This window comes from Eurosta solidaginis, chromosome 1, assembly GCF_040869045.1.
Source record: "Eurosta solidaginis isolate ZX-2024a chromosome 1, ASM4086904v1, whole genome shotgun sequence".
Classification (NCBI taxonomy): domain Eukaryota; kingdom Metazoa; phylum Arthropoda; class Insecta; order Diptera; family Tephritidae; genus Eurosta; species Eurosta solidaginis.
The window spans coordinates 327,421,471-327,446,122 of NC_090319.1; the positions used below are offsets into that span (position 1 = coordinate 327,421,471).

The 24,652-nt window shown below is 39.2% G+C and overlaps 1 protein-coding gene across 12 annotated transcripts in view; it reads left to right on the top strand.

Annotated features, from left to right (window-relative positions):
- Ace (Acetylcholine esterase) overlaps positions 1 to 24,652 on the top strand; it is a 374,783-nt gene that overhangs the window by 192,740 nt on the left and 157,391 nt on the right. For all 12 annotated transcript variants that reach the window (XM_067762076.1, XM_067762071.1, XM_067762074.1 and 9 more), the window contains exons 4-5: positions 13,122 to 15,246; positions 24,428 to 24,566. In XM_067762076.1, the coding sequence (XP_067618177.1) occupies positions 14,870 to 15,246; positions 24,428 to 24,566 (516 nt within the window). In that variant the 5' untranslated portion in view covers positions 13,122 to 14,869. The remainder of the gene's footprint in view (positions 1 to 13,121; positions 15,247 to 24,427; positions 24,567 to 24,652) is intronic.

Sequence of the window (24,652 nt, forward strand, 5' to 3'; positions counted from 1 at the left end):
CACCCCTGCGGAGGCGCTGGATACTCTTTTGAATGTGTTTCCAATAGATTTAATGGCCGAGCAATGCGCGGTCTTTTCTGCTCTATGGCTACGGGAGTTATCCGGCTGGAGAGATAATGTGCTTGGCCGTGCAGCCATCATTAAGAACCTGGTTTCGCCTTCGTCGGACTATTGCGCTCCGACTGTATTTTTCGATATGAAGTACGATGTTGTTATCCCGGATAGGGATTATTGCCCGAAGGACCCGCCGGATCTGACCGATAGGCTGCAGATTTATACTGACGGCTCCAGAATGGATAAAAAGGTGGGCAGCGGCGTTTTTGCACCTCAAATGGGTGGAATCTATCCTTTAGCCTACTCGATCATTGCAGTGTCTTCCAGGCGGAAGTGCCTGCTATAAATGAGGCCGTTGATCACCAGAGGAATGCTGTTTACGGCTATAATAAAAATTGTATTTACTCCGACAGCCAGGCTGCACTAAAAGCGCTTGGATCGGTCACATATAAGTCCTGGACAGTGGAGAAGTGCCGCAAATCTCTTAACGAGATCGCTGAGCATACTTTTCTCAGTCTGGTATGGGTGCCTAGACACTGGAAAATACCGGACAATGAGATGGCTGACGAACTTGCAAGAGGGGGCTCATCCGATTCGCTTTCATAGTCCTGGAAGGGATTGAGCATGCCGCTCGCTACCTGTGAGCTCACTTTGAAAAGAATTTTCCTCAGGGAAGCGGGAGTGAGACGGAGCAATCTAGTATCCTGCTACTACACTCAGCTCATGTGGCGTGAATGGGACGCGATACGTACAAGAAGTCTCCTTCTTCTTAGAGGGGGGGGGTGGTATATCTCTGGTGGTTGGACTTATAACCGGCCACATAGCAATCGGGAAGCATGCACAATGGCTGGGTGCTCCTTATAATGATTACTGCAAGAGCTGCAAAGACGAAGAGGAGATAGAAACAGTCAAGCATTTTCCGTGCGACTGTCCTGCGATTTGGCGCAAGAGGAAGAAATCTCTGGTATCTCCCTTCTTTGACGATCTTTGTGATCGGGCTATGTTGGAAACTAAGAAATTTCTGACATTTGCTGAATCCACCTGTTGGTTTGAGTAGGGGAGAGATCCACGTGGTACCACAATGGGACCTTTTGGGCCTAAGTGCGCTGGTGCTCGACCCGTGGCCACTCTAACCTAACCTAACCTAATATACTCTGTGTGCAAAACACGCCATGAGCTGGAACCAAACCTGAAATCATTTGTCAATAGACCGATACAACAAGAACAATTGGTGTTATTTTACTTTGTATTTCAAAGGACCAATTTTTAAATAGGTTTGCCATGTGATGTTGCCACCTCACCTTAATATTTATAATCCATTACATATCCAATTCTTTTTCGGGTCAATTTATTTGGATGGAATTTGTTAAACTTATTTTCGAGGGATTGGAAAATGATATCGGCTGAATAAAATTTCAATATCTTTTAGGATTTTGGTGTTATAGCAGGCCTAAGACTTCTTTTCCTTAACATGAGTATCAGAGACATGTACTCCATCTCTTGTAGGGGTGGGAGCTATCAGAAAAAAATTTTCAGGTAGCAGTGTACTATAAGTAAATCAAGCAGTTCCGTTAGAAGTATACTCAAATTGTCCGAAATTTTCAAATCTTGTGAAAACGCTTGTCAAAAAATGTCAACTCCGCGGATGTGATAATTTCTCAACATGTAAATGGTGCGAAATAGTTCAGTAATGGAAGAACGTTAAATGATCCCGAAATAATATCGAGATGATCTCGTAAAAAATATGTTAACTAAACCGTAATGGTCCAGAAACTATTCCGAAAACAATGCCCAATGATACCGAAGTAGTATGGAAATTTCCTTATAATAACCAAGAAAGAATTCCGCAATGGTTTGAAACGATCACGAAATTGCTCCAAGATTATTCCGAAAACAATGCAAAGATAATACTAAAGTGATTATTTAATTTAATGTTATTTTATTTTACTTTATATAACTTTATTTCGTTTTATTTTTTTTTTTTTTTATTTTATACACAAAGTAACGAAAAATTCAACAAACAACAAAAATATATATGAAACAATAAATAGACATATTTCAATATTAAATATTCTTAGTTGTTTAAGTAAGCACTTTGAACTTAATCAGAGAAAATTACACATTTACTCATATGTGACCCGGTCTATGAAAAGGTGGCCTACGACTCAAAAAAAATTACTACTACTAAGAAACTGAAGAAATGCATTGTTTATCTTTAAGAGCTGTTTTTCGCAATTTCTTTTCTGAGTCATAAACCACCTTTTCATAGACCGGGTGACATATATCATTCATTACATCACTCATTGATGGATGGGCCGGGACCTGTAGCCATCATCGTGCAGTCACGGGCGTAGGATACAATGGTGACTCCTTCTCGTGGCAAAGGGAGCTTTCGATATGTAGAAGTTAAAAAAAAAGCGGGGTTAGGACACCACCCTGTGGTACACTTGTTTAATTTTTCTGGGTTTAGATGTTACGTTCCAGAATTGCAATGATGCCTGGCGACGAGACAGATCAAATGCGGTCCACCTTTTGGGACTTAGAGAAAGGGAGGACATTTCAAAGTCTCGCAGTGACGTGCCGTGGTCGACTGTATTAAAAGCTTCATGTAACCCTACGAAGTCTAGGTTCGTTTGCATGAGTGCTTGTTTGCTCAAAAAGCTTCAGGCATTTGAGCCTTGAATACCATCGATCTGTATAACCAATTATAGTACAACTTCCGAATATATGGGCGGTGGCAAAAAACAAGTTACGTAAAGCAACGAAGGAGAGGAGATTGGAGATATACTGAAAATGTGATGCCATTATAATTAGCGGGTGCCTCAGTACTGGTTGTTGAAGTTTTTTTCTGGACTACACTGAAAGAAAAAGACTGGTAAAATCAACCGAAATGCGGGTCAATTCAACCGAAATTTCTGTCAATTTGTATCCATTGCAATAAGATATTGAATCAACTGCGCACAAATCGTTGATTCGTAATTGGCCGTTTTAGTAGTCAAATGAACAAAAACAAGTTGTTGTGACAGGCTTTGTACGAAAGTAACTATGTTTCCATATACATAAATAAATAAATAAATGTAAGGCGCGATGACCTCCGGAGAGATTTTAGGCCGAGCTTCTCTTCCAATATGCGTCGTGCTCCTTTTTTTTAATTTTTCCTACAAATTGGCCGGACGGGACCTACTTATTTTATGCCGACTCCGAACTGCATCTGCGAGGCAGATGAGTTTTCACTAAGAGCTTTTCATGGCAGATATAAACTCGGAGTGCTTGCCAAATACTGCCGAGGGGCATCCCCGCTTAGAAAAATTGTCTTCTAATTAAAAAACCTTATTTATATAATTAAATTTTGACGTTGCTTTGCCCGGGGCGAGAACCAAGGCATTCGGTGCGGTAGGCGGAGTACGATACCATTACACCACGGTGGCCATATCCATGTATAGGTAAATATGTGAATACATAAATACGCATGCTTGCTACATATACATACATATGTACGCACTTACTAAACGAACTTCAATTGGGCGTACATCAAATATGATGGCACACATTAAACATTATACACTTTATTATTTTGTTTTATTAAATGCACTTTCACCAAATTTTATATTTGATATTTAATTTAATTTGTAGTTTTGAACTTCGCTTTGCAAATAGAAATGAAAATAGTAGTTATAAAACTGATTCTCTATTCTTTCAGTTGCAGCTCAGCTCATTCTCAATTTCTCCTCTCGCATGTAGTTGCCACACTTGATTGTTTCGAACAAAACTTGTAGTATAAATGTTTGACATAACATTTTAAATAGAGAACTTGTAAGTTATATAAAAGTAAAGAATCAAATCGCAGGAAGGTAATTCACCACTGGAGTAACTTTACATGTAATTCGGCAAGTTTAATTTTCGTAACACTTTATGTTCAAACGATTCCAAAACAACTCAAACTTTTATTTTGTCGGAAACATCAACATTAAAAAATGAAGTTTTTTATTATCTTATTAGATTCGTTCGCGTGAGTGAAAATTCGTAAAAACTTGAACAAAATGTTACTAACTTTGGAAAAGTTCTGTTCGTTCAAACAAAACTTTTGCAACAAGGGGGCGCAATTTTGCATTTCGCTTGGAGGAGAAGTTGCAAAATTGTACCCGATAAATAGGTGTCCCGGTATCTCATAATTTTTTGCACAGTAATTCAAAAAAAGGTTTTTGTATTGATATCTAAAAAACTAGTTTTTTGTTGTTTTCCCATTTTGTGTGTTTTTTTCGATTTGGTGGTTTTATTATTTTGGTGTTTTTTTAACAAGTGGCACCAGCGTCATAAGTACAAAGTAGAGAGCGCAGTGAGGGTAAAATTCTCTTTGAAATTTGCTCATGTATTGACTGTTGATCCCTGTTGGAATTACCAGTGATATCAGCTGTATTAACAGAAAATTCAATTAGATTGATTAGGAATCTGTCAATTTTACAGAATTTTGCTAACTTAAGAGCGACAATTTATTTTCTGTTGAAATGACTAAACTAAGTTGTTCGCTACACAAAGCACTCGGTCGAATTAACCATAATTCGATCAATTTCACCGAATTTCCGTTAAGTCAAGAACAACAGAACCGATTTGTTGATTTTACTAGCACCATTTCTTTCAGTGTACTCAGGTAGTTTGCGCGTCACATCTTTCTTCTCTTATCTGCATCTTGTATCCTGCGCGTTAGGGTTCTCGTGAGACTTAAGAAGAATTACTGCCTATTTCTGTTGATTAATAGAAACTAAATCAATGTGGCCTTAAAGCTTTGTAGAAATGGTTAGAATATGAAATTTTGAAAAAGTTATAATTAGTAAATATTCAAATCAAATAAAAAACTTTTAAGAATCTCTTTAAATGCTTTACTCTATTAAAAAAAACTCAATTGATAGCCCATACAGGTGAAAACTTCTATTCAAGCTCCTAAGTAGAAGCGCAATTTATTCATTTCACCAAAACTTTACAATTCGAAAGGGACTTACGATACTTGTGAAATTATGTACTTTTCATATATTGAAGAAGTGCGTTCTAACTTCTTTGTATGCGCAGTATTATTTCTTTTTTTTTACAAATAGTTGAGAGTACTTTATTTTACCACTCGACTTTTCTTGCTTTTGTGCAGTTTTTTTCTCAACTAAATCCCAAATAAACAATTTTCTGATTGTGGCTAAAACAAAGAACAAAAAAACGAATCAAGAGTAGGAGGAAGCATATAAAATAAAAGGGAATAAGAAGACAAAGGAGTGGTTAGGTAAAATCTAAACATCAACAGACAAATAAATACATTTAAGCACTTAAGTAAGCACACATGGCAGCTTGTAATGGGCAACAAACTAACTAAATGGTTGGGAAAGTGGAGAGTGAGGGGCGTGGTTGTATATAGAAATATAAATGAATATAAATGCAAGGTGCTGCTGTTCAGCTCACATCCATAGGAAGAAGGATGAAGATCTAGAAGCACGAGATACATTTGAACAGCTACACGTTTATCCTTCGCACGTCCTTAAGCAACTTACTTTACTGAGTAGGGTTCTGTTGAAAGAAATGCCAACTATTAAAGTCACACCCAAACTGATAATTACAAAATTGTTTTGGTGTGTTCAAGAGAACTCTTGACAAAACTTACGTTTTTTACAATTTTAATAAGAAATGGGGAGATATAAAAAAAAAAATAGAAGAACATTAGGAGAGAAGTAGAGTTATAGAAATAGAAGAACAATAGACTATAAAGTGGTAGATAAAAAGGTAAAAGGAGGAAAAGAGAAAGGGAAAATTGAAGAGGAAGAAAAAAGGTAGCAACTTCTTGGAAAGAAAGGAGAGGAAGAAAGGATTCTAAGAATAACACGAGGGCAATGGAAAGACAGAACGAAGAAGAAGGGATAGATCACATGAAGGAAGAATACATTTTTCCGGCGAGACAAGGGCTTTTGCGAGTAAAATATACTTTTAACGTCCAATATATATGGCGAAACAATATAGTTGGGTAAATAAGGAATAAGGTGTAATTGATGAAAAAAAAAAAAAAACAAGGAAATACAAAACAGACGTACCAGACGTACTCCATTTAAACTGGAGAGTCTAAGCTCAGTAGCCTTTTTCTGATTGGAAGTAAAAATATTTTTATTAAATTAGAAGCAGATTTTCACTATATAAAGTCCAAAACGAGGATGCAAATTTCTAAGTCATTCGGAGCAACCAATTACACACCAGAGGCTGCAGCCTCCGCAAAGGGTAATGACGCGAGACTTCCTGTTAACACATCAACCAGGTACCCACAACAAAAACAAAGTAAGACTTCCGGAACCCATATGTCAACCTTTTCTACCTCGGAGAAATTATGTTGCAAGTGTAAATATCTCATTCACATATTAAGCAGACGAGGCTCTGGCGACGTCAAAGTTCTTAAGCAACTAAGGCGGGATGGGGGAGGAGGGAGGAGGGGGGAACGTTATGGTCTAAAAGGCTGAATGTGGTTATTTAATATAACTGAGTTGGTCACGTAATTGCTAGGTGCATATATCTACCAAATAAATATCAGGATCAGAGGAACCAACATTGATTATACTCCCGAACCCGGGGAGTGTCTTTATCGCTACAATAGGAAGAAGAAGGGGACGTAATACTTCAACGTTGATATGTTTTTCGGATGCCTTTCATTATAGATATTTTATATGAAACTAGTTTGAATATTTGTTTTCTCTTCAAAGCTTTTAAAATATTATACGAAACCATTGAATGGCAATCAAATGTGCATATTTTAGGTGCCTCTTAATACCGCGCTACACGAAGTGATCCCTGAGGATCATATAATTTTTCCTATTTATTTTACTTTACATAAAGTGGGGCCAAAATAATGTTAGACTGGAAGCAATATAAGATTTCGTCTCTGTATTTGGTATTGAATATGCTGTCCTTAACTAGATTGGATCAGTTATTTGCCAACATAACAGGATAGTGCAAGAAGTACTGCAAAGGGTAAGTGGATAAGCGTAGGTCAGTTTAAGCCAAATGCTCACTTTGGATTCTATACTACTAGAATGAAAATACCAAGCTTCAACATGCCTTTGCAGTGTCAAGAAATAAGTTTTTCAGTCACCATTTTCCACTTACATGAGACGAACCAGAGGCTTACTATGCATATATAACGCGGGACCAAACGTATCATCATTATAAATTGACGGTATACCGATGTTTAGCATCTAAGTTCAGATATGTCATCAGCATTAAATTAAAGAAACCGCACGATAGGTAGCCGCATTTTCTGGGTCCAAAAATGTTTGGTCATAATATAAATACCACATATTAATTCCAAATACTTTGTCCCTAGTTCGCGTATTTCATTAATCCAATACACCGTTTCGGAGCTATTGTGATCTAAATAAATAATAGTTTAAAAAACTTAAAAAATACGCTTTTATAGCTAACCGAACTAAAAAATGGAAAATAATTTTCAATTAAAAAGAATTTATATAACAGTAGTAGAAGGTCAAACAATCATTTATATTTAATAAAATCAAAATAAAATTATAATAAAATTTAAGTTATTAACAGAATAATTTAATTCAGATTAAAAAGCGTGGGGTGCATTTGACTACATTCATATCGTTCCTCTCAGATAGTTGCCAATAGAATGATTGTAACATTCAATATCAAGCACCCCACGCTTTTTACTGTGAATTAAATTATTCTGTTAATAACTTAAATTTTATTATAATATATGTTATATAAACACTTTTTAATTGAAAATTATTTTCTATTTTTTAGTTCGTTTAGCTATAAAAGCGTGTTTTTTAAGTTTTTTAAACTATTATTTATTTTTAATTTTTTAGTTCAAGTAATTTTAAAAGTTTTAGTCGAGAGTGATGAAACCTCGAAACGCCAGCGGTCCATGGATGAATCCAACCCCACGGCACTAAAAAGGACCAAGACGCAGGGAGGCTGGACGCTGTCTTTCGCCGAAATTGCCAAGGGTCGGCAGATGATTGGCATTATAGACGAGAGCAGCGAAGATAGTAGGATCCTGAAACAACAGTGGAAGTGGATCGAGGCCGCGCTCGCTACGGTGGCCGTTAAGGTTAAGAAAGACAACCCTGGTCCACCGCCATCTTACACCGATGCAGGGTGGTTCCAGGGCAATGTCAAGTTAATTGCCTGTGATGACGCCAGGTCGGTAAATCCCTATAGGGCCGCCGTCACGCTGTTAGGGGTGGTATATCCGGCGCGCGTCTCAAGGTAGTGGAGGCGCGTGATATCCCCTCACGACCAAGGGCTAGAGCCTGGGTTCCAGTGACGCCAACGAACCCAGCTGACATCCTGGAGCTGATCCAGGAGTACAACCCGCCACAGGTTTGGAAGTCATCCCTGATAAAACCGAGCTTGTCCTCTTCACGAAGAGGTACAAAGTACCAAATCTTACACCGCCAAGTATTGGGGGTACGTTCTTAGCGTTTAGCGATCAAGTCGAGTACTTGGGAGTCATTCTGGATAGGAAGCTATTATGGAGTGACCATATAGTGGAGCGACCCAAGAAGGCAGCAGCAGTGCTGTTCACCTGCAAACGGGAAATTGGCACCTCCTGAGGATTCTCCCCTAAGGTGACCTACTGGATTTACACAGCCATTGTGCGCCCGATGCTTCTTTATGGTGCCTTGGTCTGGTGGCCTGCACTACCTAAAAGTACCTATCTTAAAATGCTTCAAAGTTCAGAGTTCAGAGCTCTGCATTACCGGGGCTCTCGGCTCCACTCCAGATTCCGTTACATACATACATGGATACATAGATACACATATAGATACAGGCCAAGCTAATAAAAGCGTGTTAAAAAGGGCTCCAGTATGCTCTTTCGTAGATGTGCCATGCATCCACTTCTATCATTAATAAAGGAATGCGTTTTTCGCATTATGTGCAAGGTTTCAAATCTATGGTCATTTGGGGTGGTCATAAGTTCAATTAACCTTATGTCCGTTAACCTTATGTCACCCCACCATCACATTATTACATTGTCATCGAGCCTTGATAGAAAAGAGTTTCAATCAAATTTGTGGCCATTCAAAGTGGTAATAACGCCAATTGACCTTATGGACCTTGACCTTATGTCAACACACTATCACTTTAAGGCATTGTCATCGAGCCTTGATACGTGTGCTAAGTTTCAATCAAAGTTATGGCCATTCAAAGTGGTAATAACGCCAATTGACCTTATGGCCGTTGACCTTATGTCACCGCACCATCACATTAATGTATTGTCATCGAGCCTTGAAAGAAAATCAAATCAGTCAAACTTGTTGGCATTCAAAGTGGTAATAACGGCAATTGACCTTATGTTCGTTGACCTTATGTCAACACACTATCACTTTAAGGCATTGTCATCGAGCCTTGATACGTGTGCAAAGTTTCAATCAAACTTATGGCCATTCAAAGTGGTAATAAGGCCAATTGACCTTATGGCCGTTGACCTTATGTCACCACACCACCACGTTAATGCATTGTCATCGGTCCTTGATACGTTTGCAAAGTTTCAAATTAATCAGACTTCTAGAAACCGGTGAAAATTAAGCTCAAAGATTCCGTTACATACGGGCCAAGCTAATAAAAGAGTGTTAAAAACGGCATTCGATTATGGATCGTATGTTACGATTCAGCCCGAGATGATTTAAGCATTGGCTTCTACTCTTTCATGATCTTTAATTTTCTAAGTTTAATAAATACACCTACACCCTGTATGTGTATATAAAATTATATAGCAACAAGCAAATGTGGTACAACGAATAGTTACTGGTTAATAACAAAGTAAATTTGTGTGTAAAGTGGTAATGTTGTGTGCTTGTTTAACTTTACGCGTGTGTGTATGCTACATGAATACAAAAACAACTGTCAGTGCAACAAATTGAAACGCAGCATGAATTTAAAGCAAAGAAAAGTTTCGAGTGGTTTTCCTGCACTCGAATACTTGATAGAAGAAGTTCACTTGTCTTTCTTGTTGTTTTTTGTTTTAGACATTTTAGTTTTATGTTCAATTTTCAATTGTGCATATGTTATTTCCTTTCAATGTTTATGTATGTGTATTTGCATGTGTATTTGCAAGGATGTTGCAAATCTTAACCTAGCTTGACAAAGAATAAGCTACTTTGGTAGTTTGTGTGACATCCAATTTTATCGTTATAAAATTTCCCCGGTGATGGAGAAGATTAGACAATTTTGCTTAATATTTTGATTAGATGTTAGGTTTTGGTTAAACCGTTAGAACCGCAAAAGACTGAGTGAGTCTATAGTCTTACCAGATGTTTGTTTAACGGCGAAACTGAAAACCCCTATCAACAATCGGGACTTACGTTATAAAATAGCTCCATCTTATGGGCAAATACAAGAAACTTTCTAGGAACTTTGCCACTTGCTGCTTCTAGATCTGACTGTTGTATCATTCCTAATAGCTGGAGTCTTAGCCTGGCAAGCGCAGGGCATGAGCACAAAATGTGCTCGATTGTTTCCTCCTCCGACCCGTACGCCCTACATTTGCTATCACTGACCAAGCCTAATTTAAAGGCATGTGACGCCAGAAGGCAGTGTCCAGTCAGAATACGCATCATGAGCCTACAGTCCTCTCTTTTTAATGATAGGAGTAACTCTGTTACGGTTGTAAGACCTACACGTGATCTCCGACATATTGCAGTCGTGCGCTTGTTTCCACGCCTTTCCCGCTGGTCAATCATATGCAACTCTCGACGTTAAAGAGCAAGCTGTGAGGGTTGCATCCTACAATCGCAACATTTAAATTTACTCTCGTGGGTATAGAAGAAATCAGCTTTTGCGAGTGGGAAACCTTGACGTGGAAAGCCCCTTATGTAGCAGACATTTCATTTCATTTAACTTGTCCAGGCATTGAAGGTAAATCACCGGCTCGTTATTACCCAGATATTGGCTTCTTCCTGGTTTGTTATCGAATTATTTTTGACGGGCTACAGATGTCTCATCGATTTTATACATTTTTTGTATCCGTAAGTGTTTTAAAACAAACCTTTGAGCCCATAACGAATTGGTAATAAGGCGATAACAAATTGGCAACACTTCAATAACAAATCGATAACCTGCTGATCGCAAATCCATAACGAGTCGACTCTTTTCTATAACCAGTTTATAACATTCCAATAACTAATCGATAACTTTTTGATACCAAATCGAAAAGTTTTGGATATATTTTTATAATTCTTAGACAATAAGCCAATAACTTTTCGATAGCAAATTGATAACTTTTCGGAAACAAACTGACAACATACGGATAAGAAATTGATGACACTCCGATAAAAAATCACTAATGCCTTTCGGTAAATGGTTGACAATTCTTCGATTATAAATTGAAAACTTTCCGAAAACAAATCAATAACTCGGCGATAAATAATTGGTCACACACCGATAACTAATCGATAAATTTTTGATAATACCTTTTTGATAAATAATCGCCTTTCATCGATATCGGTTTTTGTTGCTATCACACTTATAATTATGATAAAAAATCGTTATATCGTCTATCTACCGAAACATACATATCACTCGTCGGTAAGAAGAGGAAAATACTACCGAATGTAGTCGACAACTAACCAAAAACTCAGCCAAAACAAACCACTTACACTTCGATAACATTCTGTTCGATTTTTGTGTTTAAATTTTAATCTTTCCTTTCCCTCCTTCCGACTTATTGATTTCTTCCCTTTATCACGGTTCCTTTTCCTTTAATTTTTTTCCTTTCTCTTCTTTTCCTTTTCTTCCCTATCCTATCCCTCTCTTTCATTTCCTTTCATTTTATTTCCTTTCCTTTCTTCTCTTTTCTTTTCCTTTTCTTTCCTTTCCTCTCCTTTCTTTTCTTTTCCTTTCATTTTCATTCCTTTCTTTTCCTTTCCCCTCCTTTCCTTTCCTTTCCTTTCCTTTCCTTTCCTTTCCTTTCCTTTCCTTTCTTCTTCTTTCTTTTCCTTTCCTCTCCTTTCCTTTCCTTTTTTCTTTCCTTTCCTTTCCTTTCCTTTCCTTTCCTTTCCTTTCCTTTCCTTTCCTTTCCTTTCCTTTCCTTCCCTTTCTATTCCTTTTCTTTCTTTTCCTTTCCTTTGCTTTCCTTTCCTTTCCCTTTCTTTCCCTTCCCTATCTTTCCTCCCCTTCTTTTCCTTTCCTGTCCTTTCTTTTCGTCTCCTTTCCTTTCCTTTGCTTTCCTCTCCTTTTCTTTTCTTTTCTTGCCTTGCTTTCATCGTTTATTTCCATTAACTGATTTGCTCTCTGATTTCGCTCACATCGACACTCTATGGTACATTGTTCCCAAATTAAGTTCAGTATTCCCACATACCGTGGAGAAGGTGTTAACACATCACATTGCTACAAAACAACAATATGTTTACTTATCAAAAGCTGTTAGTTATTACAAGAAGTGAACTATCGATAATAAGTTAATGAACTGTTTTAAACTATTCAATGTCTCGACTATTGTTAATTTGCAAACTCCACTGTGGTGATACCGTGCTCCGCCTAACACACTGAACATTCTGGTTTCGAGTCCCGGGAAAAGCAACATTAAAAGTTAAGAAAAAAGTTTTACAATTAGAAAAAAAAGTTTTCCAAGTAGGGTCGCTTTCGGCAATGATTTGGCAAACACACCGAGTATTTCTTATGCCATGAAAAGCTTCTCAGTTAAAAATTACCTGCTTCGCAGACGCCGTTCGGAGTCGGCGTAAAACATGTAGTTCCCGCTGCTCCTTTTTGTAGGTAAAATTAAGAAGGAGCACGTCCCAAATTGGAAGAGAAGCTCGGCCTAAAATCTCTTTGAAGGTAATCGTGCTTTGTATTTATTATTTTAAATACATTCACTGATGAACCATATTAATCTGATAAGCACAGCACGTTTTCTGCATTTAAGTACGGCGGACATATCTACGTCATAGGCCACAGGCTAAGCTAAAAGTTCTGGAATAATATAGCTTCTTATATTTTGATATGTTTAAATGTGTATGTCTTGTTTTTGCAATGCAATGAGGTCGCAAATATTAGTTGATATATTATCTTGTTTTACTTTGCAGATACTTTGTATGAGAAAAGCCGAAGCAGAACTACAACAAAAACAGTTAAATTACAAAAACTTTTTACAACAGTTGTTTGGTTGGTGTATATTTTCAAACAACAACAACGTGTGCATGTAAAAGGTTGGTGGCACGAAATAGCGTAGAACTAGCATTGAGGGAGGAATTCGAGAAATGGACAAACTAAGTGAACATTCCTTGATGACGGCTTAAATAAGTTAATGAAGAGAGTAAAAGAAAACGAAAAGAACAAAGTGGCTTAAACAAGATTTCGGAGATCGCAGACAAATAATTTCTATTTCCAGTTCAGGGCAAGACTGCTTGTTAAAATAAGAAGAGGATAAGTGAATACAACAAAGACTGTATTTTTGTGAAAGAAATGCAGTAGAAGGAAAAAAAGTTTATTCACCGCTCAAAGTGATGGCTTACTAAAATTTGAGGAAGGAGGCGCATAAATTGAGCTGCTCAATAATTTTGGAGGTGTGAGGAGGCTGACGAAAAATCACAGACGTATTTTCTTTTAAATATTTGGAATTTAGCATGTGACGCAATCACTAACGGTTTGAAGCAACAGTTTAAACGACAGAGCAGCTACAAAGTCGTGCGTGATCTCTGCAAGTATACGCAGGCACATATAAACACTACCACTAGGTGCAAAGTGTGTCTGTGTGTGAGTGTTAAGAGGTACGAAAGAAGAGGGCAGACGAAGATTGGAATAAAATTGCAAACGGATGAGATAAAAAGTCGTTAGCCAACAGCCGAAAGTCACAGAACATTAAGCTAAACCAAAAGCGCAATCACTGAGCTAAGCAAAGCGAATAAACCAACGAGTGATTTGCAATTGTAAAATTGTAGCTAAGGTCGTAAAGTGCAAGTGATGGTGGTGTAGCTTCCACGCGTATACGTTGAGGCTGAAAACGTAGCAAAAATTGACAAGCAAGCAGTGAGTAAAGGAAACTTGACCGCACGCTACCATACGGTACACCAAGCACAAGAAATCTGACAACCCTCGCCATTACGCCTAACACACAAACTTATAACGAAATAGGCCGTCAGTTCACCAAACAGCACGTTAGCACAACAAACAGCAGCAATTTTCAAGAGCATACCATCAACCCTTTAGCTTGTGAGTTAGACCAAACAACCCCGCAACCCTTCTACACATTTAGCGGGTGTAAGCTAGTCAAACGTAAAATTTGTGCAGATTGCCGTGTACGTGAGTGAGTTGTGCATGCGGTCTCGATAAACACGACGTATATGAGTGTTTGACCTATTAAAGAGGGTCACAGCTGTTACTACTGCTGAACGCTATATGCTGTGTGAGTTCTGGTGTAGTGACGTCATTCGTTTTGCTAGCGAAAGTCATTTAGCAGCATTGAAGGGCTAAAGCAACGATTGCGGCCTAGTTTTAACGGCAGCAGCAGCAGCTGAAGCAACAAAAAGAGAAACACTCAGTGCCGGGTTTAACGTGACGATGGTTCATGCCTTGCATCTCGTGCCGTATTATTGAATTGTATGCTGGATAAGTTTTTTTCGGGTGTATGTGTGTGTGCGTTACACATTTTTAGAAATTCAAAAAACTAATTCAAAAGCAGTGAATTACAGCAAACTTGTGCAACCACAACAACATCAACGAAGGCAATCAAATATTGGCGTATAAGCAGAGTTAACTAGCAATTGATTGTCACATTTAAGTTTAGTTGCTTCATTACAACAATCCGTGCACCAAAAAGAGTTCAACAGTAATTATGGCATCTTTACTTTTAACCGCGCCATTCTACGCGTCCTCCGCCTTTTCGTCGTCGTCGCGTTCACAACAACACAGCGTCTCGTCGTCGTCCAAATTGAACGGCGATATCGGTCGTGGTCTATTTGCTATTATTCTTATGCTTTTACGTATGTCCTTTGTATATGGCGTCACTGATCGGTTGGTGGTACAAACGTCAAGCGGTCCGGTACGTGGTCGTTCTGTAATGGTGCAGGGTCGTGAAGTGCATGTGTATTCGGGCATCCCATATGCTAAGCCACCACTAAAAGATTTACGATTTCGCAAACCAGTACCAGCGGAACCTTGGCATGGGGTATTGGATGCTACGCGCCTGCCGGCAACATGTGTGCAAGAAAGGTAAGTGTTTAAAGTTTTGTATGTATGTTGATGTCAATTAGCAATATCTAGCTGATAATGAAATGAAAGTTTTGTTTTAAAGGGTACAAAATGTGCTTTGTTCGTACGTACGGGAAGAGGCAAAGATCAAATGTGCTTACGTTCCTCGAGCTGACTACCACACTAAAAGAAAAAGACTGGTAAAATCAACCGGAATACGGGTCAATTCAACCGAAATTTCTGTCAATTTTTATCCATCGCAACAAGATGTTGAATCAACTGCGCACAAATCTTTGATTCGTAATTGACCGTTTTAGTAGTCAAATGAACAAAAAAAGTTGTTGCGACAGCTTTGTACGAAAGTACCTATGTTGCGGCATTTGCAAAGTGTGGTAGACGGAGCACGCTACCATCACACCACGGCGGCCGCCATATACATACATACACAGCATACATAAGTACAAAGTAGAGAGCGCAGTGAGCGTAAAATTCTCTTTGAAATTTGCTGTTGTTGTTGTTGTTGTTGTAGCGATTAGGTTACTCCCCGAAGGCTTTGGGGAGTGTTATCGATGTGATGGTCCTTTGTCGGATACAGATCCGCTACGCTCCGGTAACACAGCACCATGAAGGTGCTGGCCCGACCATCTCGGGAACGATTTATATGGCCACATTGAACCTTCAGGCCATCCCTCCCTCCCCACCCCCAAGTTCCATGAGGAGCTTGGGGTCGCCAGAGCCTCGCCTGTTAGTGAAACGGGATTCGCCGCTCGAAGGTGAGGTTGACAATTGGGTTGGAGAAGCTATATATTGCGCTACACAACCCCTTGAATCCCTTGAAATTTGCTCATGTATCGCAGTGAACGTAAAATTCTCTTCGAAATTTGCTCATGTATTGACCGCTGTTGAAATGACCAGTGAGATCAGTTGCGTTAACAAAAAATCAGTTAGATTGATCAGGAATCTGTCAATTTTACAGAATTTTGTTAACTTAAGAGCGACAATTTCTCTTCTGCTGAAATGACTAAACTAATTTGTTCGCTTGACAAAGAACTCGGTCGAATTAACCATAATTCGATCAATTTCACCGAATCCCCGTTAAGTCAAGAACAACAGAACCGAATTGGTGATTTTACTAGCACAACTTCTTTCAGAGTAGCGCATATTTTCAACCTGTCATTGCCTTATTTTGTCAATACTAAAAATTACAAACATATTAAGGGGTTACAATTACTACAACTAGGGAAACTAGTCAATCAAAATCCGGTGTCTTTAATTTCACTAGAAGTGAAGACGATTGAAACCGTTCTACTCCTTATCACACTGCAAATATTTGGTTCTTACTTACTTACTTACTTAATTAGTGCTTAACCGTTTACACGGTTATGGCCGTCCAACAAGGCGTGCCAGTCGCTCCTTCTCTCTGCCAACCGGCGCCATTTGGTCACACCAAGGGAGTTTAAATTCTTTTCCACCTGATCTTTCTAACGGAGTGGGGGCCGCCCTCTACCTCTGCTTCCATAGGCGGGTTCCAATAGAGACACTTTCTTGGCCGGAGCGTCATCCTTCATTCGCATAATATGGCCTAGCCAGCGCAGCCGCTGCGTTTTAATTCGCCGGACTATGTTGATGTCTGCGTATAGATCGTACAACTCATCGTTAAATCTTTTTCGGTACTCGCCATCGCCAACGCATATAGGTCCATACATCTTTCGAAGAACTTTTCTCTCGAACACTCCCAAAGCCGTTTCATCTGATGGTGTCATGGTCAATGCTTTTGCACCATATAGCAGGACGGGAACGATAAGTGACTCGTAAAGTATGATTTTCGTTTGCCGAAGGAGGACTTTACTTTTCAATTACCTACCTATTCCAAAGTAGTATTTATTGGCAAGATTGATTCTTCGCTGTATTTCAGTGCTGATGTTGTTGCTAGTGTTGATGCTGGTTTCCAAATAAACGAAGTCTTTTACTATTTCGAAACTATGGCTGCCAACAGTAGCGTGGTTGCCAAGGCGCGTATGCGCTGACTCTTTGCTGGATGACACCAGGTACTTTGTTTTGTGCTCATCCATCATAAAACCCATCTTTACCGCTTCTTTTCCAGTTTGGAGTCAGGCCGATGATATCAATGTCATCAGCATATGCCAGTAATTGCACGCTTTTATAAAATATTGTTCCAAAGCGGTTAAGTTCTGCAGCTAGTATAATTTTCTCCATCATCAAATTAAATAAATCGCACGATAGTGGGTCACCCTGTATGAAACCTCGTTTTGTTTCGAACGGCTCGGAGAGGTCCTTCCCAATTCTGATTGAGCTGATGGTGGTGCTCAACGTCATTTTGCACAGCCGTATAAGTTTTGCGGGGAAACCAAATTCAGACATAGCGGCATATAGGCAGCTCCTTTTCGTGCTGTCGAAGGCGGTTTTAAAATCGACGAAGAGGTGATGTGTGTCGATTCTTTTTTCGCCGGTTTTTTCCAAGATTTGGCGCATTGTGAAAATCTGGTCGAAGGTAGATTTACCATGTCTGAAGCCGCACTGATAAGATCCAATCAGCCGATTCACGGTGGGCTTCAATCTTTCGCACAATACACTTGAAAGGACCTTATATGCGATATTAAGAAGGCTGATTACGCGATAGTTGGTGCAGTTTGCAGCATCCCCCTTCTCGTGGACTGGGCAAAGAACACTTATATTCCAATCGTCGGGTATGCACTCGTCTGCCCATATTTTGCGAAGAAGCAGATGAATGCGCCTTACCATCTCCTCGCCGCCGTATTTGAATAGCTCCGCAGGCAATCCATTAACGCCCGCGGCCTTGTTTTTTAATCTGGTTTTTGTTATTCTTTTTATACCTTTGGTTCGCTGATCATCAATCACAAAATTCCTTTCAACAGCGTAGTGCTAATCCGACAATTGGTCGAGTGGTCGTCTTTGTAAAACAACTGACGTACCTTAGAAAGCAACGAATACCAGTGGGTACAAGGTCAAGGTTTTTTTCAAAAGAAAGCTTTCATAGTGCATAGTCAGGTTTCGGTCTGCGTATAAATTGATCACAGATGATTTGCGTACTATTTCCTAGCCAGCAAAGCTATTGCTATATTTATATGCGCATAAAGCTCATCAAGGTCATCATTAAACTGTCTTCGCTATATGCAGTGCGCATTACTGGAAGACCAAGATGGGCCATGGGTTAGCTTCAGGTGGCTGCCCGAGGGCATACTTAGACCAGTAATATTAGGCCCGTTGTGATACCACGCAAATACAGCGTTTACAATTTTGGTGGCTTGATAAAACCTACTAGGACCTTGGCGTCATGCTTCATAAACTGGCTGAGATTATCTAGAAATGAAGCACCCAGAAAGGCTGCCGTGCTCCGTTTAGTGCGGGGCTGTTGCAGATGTGGTGAACCACCCTTTCCTTTTCACAACTCCTGCAGCATCGACTATAAGGTATCCCTACTTAGGTTGTACACATGACGGGATCTTTTAGGATCCCATTAGGCCAGGTTTCCTTCGATGTTCGACATCCTGGCGGATGTGTTCTTTTAGCATACCTAAGCGTTCTTGGCCTCGAAGGATCTGCCTGGTTGTACCATGTCTAACGAGTTCATCTGCAATGCAGTCTCCCTCGATGTACCTGTATCCAGGGACCCATGTGAGGTGTAAACGGTTCTGTTGAGCCATCTCTTGAAGAGATCGGCGATAGTTTAGTGCTAGTTCAGAATTGAACGAGTCCAAAGATTTTATGGCAGCTTGACTTTCACTGAAAATAAAGATTTGTTTGCCGACAGTGCGTGTCCGTATCCAGCTGCGGCTTCCATTACTATGGCTGAAACTTCTGCCTGCAATACACTGCAATGGTCGAGTAGTTTGAAGGAGGGCTGGAGGACAAGGTGCCTTGAGTATATACTACCTCCAACTCTACCGTTTAGCTTGGAGCCGTCCGTGTATATGGAAATGCTACTGTCAATAGCAAGGCACCTATCCGACTCCGTCCAGACATCTCTACGGTGAATATTTACCTTTAAGTTGGTTTCCGCAACTGTTGTGGTCGCACAGCGATGCGTGCTAGGAGGAAGGAAACTGTATTTGTTTAGTATTCTTGAGTGTCCTGTGGTCGAATGGAAGGATGAGGGGCCATAAATCTTCAATTTTTATATTCTTTCAACAGCGCATTTTGGTAATTTCACCGGAAATATGGAATACGAGTTTAATTCGCCCCTTACAGGTATTCCGCGAGAAAAATTTAAGCCTTTTAAGCTGTTGTGGTAGATAATTTGGACTAACGTGAACACTGTGAGCATTTAGTTAGGATCGCCAAACTAATTTCAACGCTCATAAGACTCACACACACACTACACATATATATAAACATCCACTGTTATACGCAAGATGAAAGCCCAAAACAATCTTCCTTTTTACAGATATTTTTATACTCAGTTGAGCAGAGCTCACAGAGTATATTAACTTTGGTTGGATAACGGTTGGTTGTACAAGTATAAAGGAATCGAGATAGATATAGACTTCCATATATCAAAATCAACAGTATCGAAAAAAAATTTGATTAAGCCATGTCCGTCCGTCCGTCCGTCCGTCCGTATGTCCGTTAACACAATAACTTGAGTAAATATTGATGTATCTTTATGAAATTTGGTATGTAGGTTCCTGGGCACTCATCTCAGATCGCTATTTAAAATGAACGATATCGGACTATAACCCCGCCCACTTTTTCGATATTGAAAATTTCGAAAAACCGAAAAAGTGCGATAAGTCATTACCAAAGACGGAAAAAGCTATGAAACTAGGTAGGTGAGTTCAACTTATGACGCAGAATAGAAAATTAGTAAAATTTTGGCCAATGGGCGTCGCACCGCCCACTTTTAAAAGGAAAAAGGCGGCCACCGTGTATGCCCTGGGTTCATCTCCCGGGCAAAGCAACATCAAAATTTTAGAAATAAGATTTTTCAATTAGAAGACAATTTTTCTAAGCGGGGTCGCCCCTCGGCAGTGTCTGACAAGCGCTCCGATTGTATTTCTGCCATGAAAAGCTCTCAGTGAAAACTCATCTGCCTTGCAGATGCCGTTCGGAGTCGGCATAAAACATGTAGGTCCCGTCCGGCCAATTTGTAGGGAAAAATCAAGAGGGGCACGACGCAAATTGGAAGAGAAGCTCGGCCTTAGATCTCTTCGGAGGTTATCGCGCCTTACATTTTTTTTTTTTTAATTTAAAAGTGGCGGCCACCGTGGTGTGATGGTAGCGTGCTCCGCCTACCACACCGTATGCCCTGGGTTCGCACCCCGGCAGCCATGAAAAGCTCTCAGTGAAAACTGATCTGCCTTGCAGTTGCCGTTCGGAGTCGGCATAAAATCATGTAGGTCCTTTCCGGCCAATTTGTAGGGAAAATCAAGAGGAGAACGACGCAAATTGGAAGAGAAGCTCGGCCTTAGATCTCTTCGGAGGTTATCGCGCCTTACATTTATTTTTTTTTTAATTTAAAAGTTTTGCAAGATGTAATTTGGCATTCGTTGAAGATATCATGATGAAATTTGGCAGGGACGTTACTCCTATTAGTATATGTATGCTTAATAAAAATTAGCAAAATCGGAGAATGACCACGCCCACTTTAAAAAGAAATTTTTTTTTAAGTCAAATTTTAACAAAAAATTTAATATCTTTACAGTATATAAGTAAATTAAGTCAACATTCAACTCCAGTAATTATATGGTGATATGGCAACAAAATACAAAAATAAAAGAAAATTTCAAAATGGGCGTGGTTCCGCCCGTTTTCATTTAATTTGTCTAGGATACTTTTAATGCCATAAGTCGAACAAAAATTTACCAATATTTGTGAAATTTGGTAGGGGATTAGATTCTAGGACGATAACTGTTTTCTGTGAAAAAAGGCGAAATCAGTTGAAGCCACGCCCAGTTTTTATACACAGACGACCGTCTGTCCCTCCGCTCGGCCGTTAACACGATAACTTGAGCTACAATCGATATATCTTTACTAAACTCAGTTCACGTACTTATCTGAGCTCACTTTATATTGGTATAAAAAATCCGACTATGACCACGCCCACTTTTTCGATATCGAAAATTACGAAAAATGAAAAAAATACCATAATTCTATACCAAATACGAAAAAAGGGATGAAACATGGTAATTGGATTGGTTTATTGACGCAAAATATAACTTTAGAAAAAACTTTGTAAAATATGTGTGACACCTACCATATTAAGTAGAAGAAAATGAAAAAGTTCTGCAGGGCGAAATCAACAGCCCTTGGAATCTTGGCAGGAATACTGTTCGTGGTATTACATATATAAATAAATTAGCGGTATTCGACAGATGATATTCTGGGTCACCACATTTTGGTCGATATCCCGAAAACACCTTCACATATACAACTACCACCACTCCCTTTTAAAACCCTCATTAATACCTTTAATTTGATACCCATATCGTACAACAAATTCTAGAGTCAGCCCTGGTCCACCTTTATGGCGATATCCGTAAATGGCGTCCACCTATAGAGCTATGGCCCCACTCTCTTAAAATACTCTTTAATACCTTCCATTTGATACACATGTCATACAAACACTTTCCAGGGTTACCCTAGTTTCATTTTCCTACATGGTGATTTTCCCTTATTTTGTCTCCATAGCTCTCAACTGAGTATGTAATGTTCGGTTGCACCCGAACTTAGCCTTCTTTACTTGTTTTTTTTTACAATTTCGTAAATCCTATAAAAGGTTCAAATACTTTGAAATCAAGTCTCGAAAAAAATATATCGTAATTTCTTCAAATAAATATTTTACCCATAAATTTAAGTACTTTTATATTCACAGACCTATCGTCGTTTCCCCTTAAACAAAATCCACTTACCAACTCATGGGCTTGCTTTTATTCAACAGCGAATTAAGTAAATCCTTCAGATTAGGTGCGAGAATGAAAATGTTTGGATTTCGCATGTACAAAGTCATAAATAAATATTTACTTGTATACGATATATAACTTCATATACAGAGAAACCCCTCCTAACGGACAACTCTATTTGGCGGACTTATCTCTTAACCGGACGCTTGCAGGTATCTATCTATATCTATAAAATTCAATCTCTGTTCGTTTGGGCAGCTATAAATTTTGAACCGCAACATGAAATGCCGTGAAATTTCGTACAGTGATTCTAGGCGTTCCTAGAAGTAACATAGACAGGTTTTTGTGAAAAAGTTTTTCCGGTTAAACTCTCGCAAAATTAAACATACCTTGATAATCAAATATCACGCAGGCGGAGCCGTGGGTTTATTCTAGTTTGCTATAAAATGGGATGGAAAACTTCTACTGAGCGAACACGAACCTCTTATCGGCGAACACAAACTATAGGACGGACTTGAACTTCTCCTAAAGGGACAAAGTAAGAGAATGAATATCAATTTATTGCCAAATGAAAAAAAGCGCTTTTCCCAAATTAAACCAATTTTGTTGATAAATACGTAATTAATCTTAAGAAATATCATAATATGTCACTATTTAGTATCGCTTTTGCGTAAATAAAAGTAAGACTATAAGATTGACTGAAGTAAGGTTAGACTGAGCTGGTCAGTCTTCAAGGACTTAACATAAACTTAGGTAAGCATAGGTTAGGTGATAGCTGCCTTGATAAGGGAAGCTCACTTGGACAACATGAAGGTCCGTTGTGATACCACATACAGTAAAATAACGGTGACGTAGATTTCGCCTAGTTCTGGCAAAAGCTGGGCAATCAAGCATAAAGTGATTTAATGATTCCACCTCATCATCCTCCATACAACTGCAGCACGATTGAGTTTACAGTATATTGAGACGTATTGCATGGATACCCATGGGACCGTGCTCTCTCAAAACCCCAATGACCATTGATAGTAAGCCTTAGTGAACCCATTTATTTTGGCAGACCTGCTGCCATCCACTTTCGGCCAGAAAGATTTTGTTACCCTTCAAGAGGTGGTGTCCTCCCAACGTTTGCTAAGCTGAATCGAGGCCCAGCTATGGAGGAGCAAACCACAGATGGCCAGTAGGATCCCGAAATCCCTACAGCCACCCTCATCCAGTTCATTTGTCCGATGGGGAATAAGAGATCCGCTTGACAGTTGCCCGGGATATCACTATGGCCCGCGAGCAAGATAATCTTAATTATAAAATAGTTCGATGCAATCGCAAGCGAGGTCAATCACTCCCAGACCACCATCGATCGCACAGTAGTTGAACTCAATACTTGATAGCCGCTTGGCTATCAGAGTAAATGTTGAATTCTCACATAAACTTAATGTGTCCATCAAGTTACCAGAAGCTTATTCGATGTACAATCTGAAAAGCTTCCTCAAGAACTTTGATCTATGTTATGCAATAATTACGTCATTTTGAAAAACACTAGAAGTTAACTAGGGTCAACCCCACTACCGGCTTCTAGAATTTGAGGTGATCGTTAACACCTTGCAGTCCTACGCTTGGTTTCAAAACTTTATTACTGAGTTGATTATGTGCAGCTATTGTCTCCTTTCCCAATTCATCCGCCTTTTCGTTACCGACATCGCCCAAATGACCGGACTCCCCTAATAGTTGAGAACTTCTCCCTGTTAATATTCTTCCAAGTGCTTGTTTGTGCACTAGCACACTGATATGCGATATTACCGCCTCAATGACAGCCTGCCTGTCAATAAAAAGTTTAAGCGACTGCAGTTTTTATAGTATCACTACCGGTTTGTACGAGCTTGTTATAACTAAATCGGAACACTATACCATAGGCCATCCCGTTTCCATTTTCATATTTTGTATCTTATCTTTCGACATGTTTTCGCCATTGTCACACCCTTCCAACTTTATAATGGCTCTAAGATCTCAACCGAACCACGGGCTTACATAATTTTTAGAACAGATTAGTAAAATAAAAACAGATCTTCGTGAGTACGAAATCTATTAACTAAGTTGAAAAAAATGTTAAGTAGTTATCCACTTCGTTGAGCGGACACCGCTCTTTATCCGACAAAAGCTGGATGACAATAAGTGTCCGCCCAAGTGAGGTTTCACTGTTTATAATTTTATGCCTGCTTGTAGATATTATGTATCAATGAACGTATATTTTTAATAATTATGCTGTTATTCTTTACCATTGCTGTGTTCGCTTATTTGTTCACTGTGTCTTTGTTTCTTAATTACAGATATGAATATTTTCCTGGTTTCTCCGGCGAAGAGGTGTGGAACCCCAATACAAATGTATCAGAAGATTGTTTATACATAAATATTTGGGCACCAGCAAAAGCGCGTTTCAGGCATGGACGTGGCGCTAATGGCGGTGAGGTGAGTGAGACAATTTTTATTATTCATACTTAAATAAATATATGTATGTACCACATGTATGGGGTCATTTCATGTCAATTTTTTTT